General features: G+C 46.0%; 1 protein-coding gene across 1 annotated transcript in view; it reads left to right on the top strand.

Annotated features, from left to right (window-relative positions):
• actn2b (actinin, alpha 2b) overlaps window positions 1-7,500 on the top strand; it is a 27,206-nt gene that overhangs the window by 4,823 nt on the left and 14,883 nt on the right. The window contains exons 5-6 of the mRNA XM_035532874.2: window positions 4,903-4,990; window positions 5,192-5,270. Coding sequence (XP_035388767.2) covers window positions 4,903-4,990; window positions 5,192-5,270 — 167 coding nt within the window. The remainder of the gene's footprint in view (window positions 1-4,902; window positions 4,991-5,191; window positions 5,271-7,500) is intronic.

Here is a 7,500-nt window from a genome sequence, read left to right as displayed (position 1 = left end):
TAGTACAAACACTGGTTGAATATGTTATACGAACCACGGTACAACTTTAGTCTCTTAGCTTGTCTAGTTCAATCCTTATTTCCAACAGAAAAAAATACAACATAAAAATACCACAAAAAATTCAATACATTATAGAAGTTGTTGGAAATGATGTTTTATTGTAACTCATTTTTATTTTTAGAGTGATTTTTAGTTATAAATCATGTACAAAAACATGTTGAATTGTTTTATTAATAAACCTTTATAGTTACAATTATCACATAGCAAAACAGGAAAATAATTTAAATAAATTGTAAACTCCACTCTTCCTGAATGTGGCAGTGTATTGTGGAACCAGCATGTAGGAATTCCTCTTCGGTAACTGCTGAAATATTTACATTTACATTTATGGCATTTAGCAGATGCTCTTATACAGTGCGACTTAGAAAAGTGCTTTGTCGTTTACTCATAGAATATATCCAAGTAAAGTAGAGTAGGGTAGAGCCCAACATACCAATGAACTAGAATACTGTAGAATACAGGGATGAATGCTGATACCTAGAAGTACAAAACACATAAGGTCTATATTAATGATAAGTGCTATAAACAATAAGTGCTAGAGTTTGTTAAACAACATAAACAAAACCCTACAATAAGTATTAATTTAGTCAGTCAGTTGTCCTTTAAATATTCTACAAATAGATGAGTCTTCAGTCTGCGTTTGAAGACTGCATTCTAATTCACACACACACACACACACACACACACACAAACCCAATACCAAGAGTCTAATACACGTGCACACACACACACAAAAACTCAATACCAAGAGTCTAATACACACACACACACACACACACTCCCTTTGAAGACTGCAAGGGACTCTGCTGTCCAGACAGCAAGCGGGAGTTCATTCCACCATCTTGAAGCCAGAACAGAAAATAGTCTCCATGCTTGTTGTCCATGAGACCTGAAGCACGGTATTTCAAACCAAGCCATACTTGAGGTTCGAAGTACTCGAGATACCGACCGGGCTTTGACCATTGACCTCATGTATGGAGGGGCTGGTCCATTTTTGGCTTTGTAGGCAAGCATCAAGGTTTTAAATCTGATGCGTGCAGCTACAGGGAGCCAATGAAGGGAGCGCAGCAGTGGAGTAACATGTGAACTTCAGAAGATTGAAGACCAGTCGTGCTGCTGCATTCTGGACAAGTTGTAGAGGTTTGATGGCTCTTAGAGGAAGACCAGCAAGTAGTGAGTTGCAGTAGTCTAGCTTTGAGATCACAAGAGACTGCACAAGCACCTGGGTAGCTTCCTACGAGAGAAAGGGTCAAATCCTTCGTATGTTACAAAGGAGGAATCTGCAAGACCGGTTTAGATTAGAAACATGAGTTGAGAATGACAACTGATTGTCCAAAGTTACGCCCAGGCTTCGGGCAGCTTCGGATGGTGATACCAGGGAGTTCTCAGAGGAAACTGTAACGTCATGGTAAGGGTTGGGAGTACCTGGGATGAACAGAAGCTCAGTTTTACTGGGGGTGAGCTTCAAGTGGTGGGCTGTCATCCATGACACAATGTCAGTCAAGCATGCCAAGATACGTCTGGAGACCTGCATGTCAGAGGGTGGAAAAGAAAGAAATAATTGAGCATCATCAGCATAGCAGTGGTAGGAGAAACCATGAGAAGATGTTACGTCACCAAGAGAACGAGTATACAAAGAGAAGAGAAGGGGGCCCAATACTGAGCCTTGTGGAACACCAGTGCAGAGTCTACACGGTTTGGATGTAGATCCTCTCCATGTCACCTGATAGGACCGTCTATCCAGATAAGACTGAAACCATCTCCAAGCAGAGCCAGTCACACCAAGCCTGGAGAGAACAGAGAGAAGAATGTTGTGGTTCACTGTGTCAAAGGCTGCTGAAAGGTCTAGAAGAATCAAAACAGATGACAGTTTGGCAGCTTTAGCAGCATGAAGTTTCTCAGTCACTGCTATGAGGGCCGTTTCTGTAGAATGTGCTGGTTTGTAGCCAAACTGATTGGGATCATGCAGCTGGTTCTGTGTGAGGAAAAGAGACAATTGATTATAAACTGTTCATTTAAGGGCTTTTGAGAGGAAAGAGAGAAGTGATACCAGTCTGTAGTTGGTAACGCTGGAGCTGTCAAGTGTGGCCTTCTTGAGGATTGGTACCACCCTGGCGGTTTTGAATGCAGTAGGCACGTATCCAGAAGATAAGGAGATGTTGATGATGACAGAGATGAAAGGAAGCAGATCTCTTACGATTGTCTGGAACAGAGCAGAAGGAATTGGATTCAGCGGACATGTAGTTGGATTGCTGGAAGTCAGGAGTTGAAGAATTTCATCTGAGCAGAGAGGAGAAAAAGAAGTCAGAGAGTTGGATGTTGGGGAATGCACGTTGGTTGGAGGAGTGGGAACAGAGGAAAAGGACTGGTGGATTGCTGCAACCTTCTCCTCAAAGAAGGTGATAAAATCCTCTGGAGTAAGAGATGAGGAAGGAGGGGGAGGATTAAGGAGAGAAGAAAAAATAGTGAAGAGCTTGCATGGATCAGCTGATGATGATTTGAATTTCTCTCTGTAGTAGGATGACTTTGCAGATGTTACTTCCAGTGAGAACTTGGAAAGGAGAGACTTGTATGAGCTGAGTATGAGCTGAGGTCTGAATCTACGTGAGATTTCCTCCACCGCCTCTCTGCAGTCCTTCGTTCTCTCCTGTGGCAGTGAAGTGTTTCTGTTAGCCAGGAGGCAGGTGGGGAGGACTTAGCAGGTCTAAAGGAGAGAGGGCACTCATTCATTGATGAGGAGAGTGTAGAAATGAAAGTATTTGTAGCTGTATCCAAAGAGAGAGAGGATAGCGAGTCAGGGTGAGGAAGGATGGACAAAATAGTAGAAGTAAGGGAAGAGGGAGTTATGGAGTGCTGATTGCGACGGAGGAAGGAGGAACATGTTGGAGAGGACTGGATGGAAAGAGAAGGAAGGGAGAGAGAGAAGGATAGACAGTGATGGTCCGAGAGGTGGAGGGGGATGACTGTGATGTCCGATGTTGTGGTGGTGCGGGTGAAGATCAGGTCCAGAACATTGCCCGCTTTGTGAGTCAGAGGAGAGTGGTTGAGGGTGAGGTCAAATGCTGTCAACAGAGGAAGGATGCAGAAGGAATGCAGCTTGTCTGATGGAAGGTTGAAGTCTCCAACCTGGAGGGCGGTAGATAAGAAGTTTGGTGGGGAAAGACACTGTAATGGCATGAAATTCAAAAGAGGAGATGGAAAGAGTAGAGAAGGAAAGTGGAGTGAAACACCACTCTGGAGACATTAGTAAACCTGTACCACCACCCCTGCTGAGACGCCTCGGAGAATGTGTGGATGAAAAGGCAGAGGACAGGACAGCCGGAGTCACTGAGACGCCTCGGAGAATGTGTGGATGAAAAGGCAGAGGACAGGGCAGCCGGAGTCACTGAGACGCCTCGGAGAACGTGTGGATGAAAAGGCAGAGGACAGGGCAGCCGGAGTCACTGAGACGCCTCGGAGAACGTGTGGATGAAAAGGCAGAGGACAGGGCAGCCGGAGTCACTGAGACGCCTCGGAGAATGTGTGGATGAAAAGGCAGAGGACAGGGCAGCCGGAGTCACTGAGACGTCTCGGAGAATGTGTGGGTGAAAAGGCAGAGGACAGGACAGCCGGAGTCACTGAGACGCCTCGGAGAATGTGTGGATGAAAAGGCAGAGGACAGGGCAGCCGGAGTCACTGAGACGCCTCGGAGAATGTGTGGATGAAAAGGCAGAGGACAGGGCAGCCGGAGTCGCCGAGTTCTCAGGGGTGATCCATGTTTCTGTTAGAGCCAGGAAGTGTAGGAAGTGGAGGGATGCTAATGCTGAGACGTCTCGGAGAATGAGTGGATGAAAAGGCAGAGGACAGGGCAGCCGGAATCACAGAGATCTCAGGGGAGATCCATGTTTCTGTCAGAGCCAGGAAGTGTAGGAAGTGGAGGGATGCTAGTGCTGAGATGAAGTCAGCCTTCTGGACAGCAGATTGGCAGTTCCAGAGCCCTCCTGCCACCACGATATGTGATGGTGTGAAGCGTTGTGAGTCAGTGAGGTTGCTGAGATTGAGACGTCTATGATTGCGTCGAGGAGATCTGTGGGATATGTGGACAGGAATTGTGAAGCACATTTCAGATACTTGATTTGTGGATGTATGAGATAAAAAATTGAGATAATATGAGAAGATACTTAGCTGAGTTTGTGAAGTCCTGTAGGTGAGATGTAGATGAACTGATTGAGAGCACCACCAAACCTTCTCCAGATGCTGATTACCGCTACAGACACGTGTGTCTGTGAGTCGTTCTAATTTAACTCAGTTCAATGAGTACTGAGCCCGCACTTGAATTTCACAGAATCTAAGGCAAAAGTACTTGAACTCAGAGCCTACCTTAATCAACCAGATGATAATCCAACGAGACAAACCAAAGCACACCAAAGAAATAGCCAATAGAAAGAAATAACCAATAAGACCTCATGGGAGTGTGTTACCGTAGTGACGGATTTGTTTGGAGCTGAAGGGAGTGGGGACGTTTGGGTGTCCAGTGTTAACAGGACAGTGTTAACGTACGAGGGACATACGTGTAGGTCTGACAGCCGTGAGTGGGTTTATCAGAACACTAACACAGACACACTTACATAAGACGGCTTGATGGGGGGGGTTTGGATTCTACTGGTTACAGTAGGAGTTACCAGATCAGTCCAGTAAGATTTATATGTTACATGCAGGTACATCACACCCTACATTCCTTACAGGGCTGGAAGCTCCTAAGATGTTCACCTAAGCAGGAATAAATCTAACCGCTTTACTGTAGACAACACAGAACTAAACCTAAGACTAAAGGGTCATGTGTACCATGCTGTACCGTTGTAGAAACCTCGGCTAAAGAAGGCTTGCTTTTGTGGTGCCAGAGAAAGACCGCCCCCTATAGGAACGTCAACGTACAGAACTTCCATGTCAGGTGAGCCTACTTTACAAAATATATTCAAATTTAATACGTATACCAATTTGAAATGCCAAGCAGACTGTAAACATTTTACATACTACTTATTTTTTTATTGTTAGTAAGTGATTAAAAATATTGTTGGAAAATGTTGGTACTTTAATTTCACCTTTGACCTTTGACCCTCAACATGAACCCATTGACCACTTTGTGGTGAAGCTGGAAAGATGGCCTAGCGTTCTGTGCCCTCATACATAGGCACAGGCCTGACCTCATCGACTACGCCAAGCTCAACAAGGTCTCTTGTGTGACCCCACATTAACCTTTGACATTACCCCTGTCATTACTATGTAATCTTAGAATTAACATTGGACTTCTGAACCGCTGCGCCCCCTTGTGGTGCCATAACCTCTTTCACAACTTGAGCATATTTGTCTGCACTAACTCTTCAAGCTCACAGAGATATTTATTTATTTATTTAATCTGCTGAACTTAACTCATTTACATACCTGTTATTTTCTGGCAAGACAGCGCCATTGGGCCGGCCACTTTGCGTGTTTGCGTTGTCATGACGACAGCTAGAAGGATCGACCAGCCCTCTCTGCTGACGCAGGTTCAGCCCATGCATGGGCACGACTGGAGCTTTGTAAAGCAAGTAGTTTAAAGGAAAAGTGTTACACACTCCAGCATTAATTCCCCTCAGACAACAGCATCTTTTTTCAGGTGTTTAGAGCTGTTTTAGACTGTGTTTAGGAGGTGTTTTGTCAAATGTTTAGAGTAATTGATACTTCCCTCATCCTAAATATCTTAAACAATGTTAAACTAATCTGAAGAGTGAATAAAATCAGATTTTTGAGATGTAACACTTTAACATTGACTTTAACTGCAAGCTGAACAGACCTTTAGATCTCCTGCTCTTGTTCCTGTTGAGCTCTGCCCTGTTTCTGAGCAGTCATGCTGCATGCCGCCCTGTGTTTAGTGCTTTAGCAGCACTGTGTGCCTGTTGGATAAATCTTGGCTTTTGAGTGGGTTTGTGCTACTGACAGATAGAGTAACAGCTCATCCCACATTTCCCCGAAGACAATGCACAGCACGCTGGCGTCTGCACCCAGAATAGCGCTCCGGAATTCGCACTGCTTGTGCCCGGCACAGGGAATCTCATTCCTTTGCTCTGTAGCCTTGCTAGAGTGGTCTCCACAGAACCGTATCCGCAGAATCCCCTATCCCTGTCACGTCACTGGGCACCCCTCCACTCCGGCTGGGTTCAAGGCATGTGTTACTCTACAGAGCTGGAGCACAGCTGCTGTTCTAAGGTATCGGCTGTTATGGCAACAAACACTAGTTTTCCTTATTGGAGTTGGAACACTAATCCGACAAGCTTTGGTTCTAAAGAGCTTTACAGTAGCCGTGGCAATGATGCATGCGGTCTCCGGTTGCCGGGAAGCGGTGATTGTGTCTCGTTGAACAGGTGGTGCAAATGGGACGTTTGTCATGGATTGAATTAGTCACTGAAGTTTAAGGACTTTTTTTTTTAGAGTGGCTGGGTCAGTCAGTTTGGCTTGGGTTGACTTGAATGGTCATACACACACATGCATACACACACATACACACACACACACACACTCACACACACACACACACACACACACACACACACACACACATGCATACACACATATACACACACACACACACGCATACACACACACGCACACACACACACACACACACACACACACACACACACACACACACACACACACACACACACACACACACACAAATGTGTCCCTCTCAGCTGTTGCAGTTGGCTCCAGGTAAGCTTGTAGCGGGTAATCCTGAGGTTTTTATCCCAGGCCTGCAACCCTCTGTTCAGGCATGGGGCATCAGAAAGCCCCTGTCCTCTGGATCTGCCGCTGCTGACACTTTCTCACTCTACAGCTTTTTATTGTTATAAAGAGAACAATATACAGATACATATGGCCTGACACTCGCCGCCCCACACAGATACACTGTCCCCAGCATAAACACACATAAACAGTAGCTCATGAACGCCTGTCTAAGAGATCAGCTGCCAAGCGCTGATGAAGCATCTGAGAATAGAGCAGTTATGCAGACATGAGCTCTGAGAACTAAGCCCACTATCAGGGGTTTGGACACTGTGGTTCAGCCACTAATGTTGGAGTTTAATGTGTCATTTGGGCTGTAGAACCACACTTGTTAGGCTGGAACCACTTGGTACCGTCCCTTGTAACTAAACGCATGACTTTTGTCCATGTGTGGTGCACACAAACAGGTATGATTGAGTACATCTCTGCACACCCGTCCCAGTAGCTCGTCCACGTCTCCGCACACCCGTCCCAGTAGCTCGTCCACGTCTCGGCACACCCGTCCCAGTAGCTCGTCCACGTCTCCGCACACCCGTCCCAGTAGCTCGTCCACGTCTCCGCACACCCGTCCCAGTAGCTCGTCCACGTCTCGGCACACCCGTCCCAGTAGCTCGTCCACGTCTCCGCACACCCGTCCCA

The sequence above is a fragment of the Electrophorus electricus genome, chromosome 10, assembly GCF_041902795.1.
Source record: "Electrophorus electricus isolate QZ-2024a chromosome 10, ASM4190279v1, whole genome shotgun sequence".
In the NCBI taxonomy this organism is placed as follows: Eukaryota; Metazoa; Chordata; class Actinopteri; order Gymnotiformes; family Gymnotidae; genus Electrophorus; species Electrophorus electricus.
The sequence above is the reverse complement of the archived record's forward strand: the minus strand, read 5'-3'. Positions and strand labels throughout refer to the sequence as shown.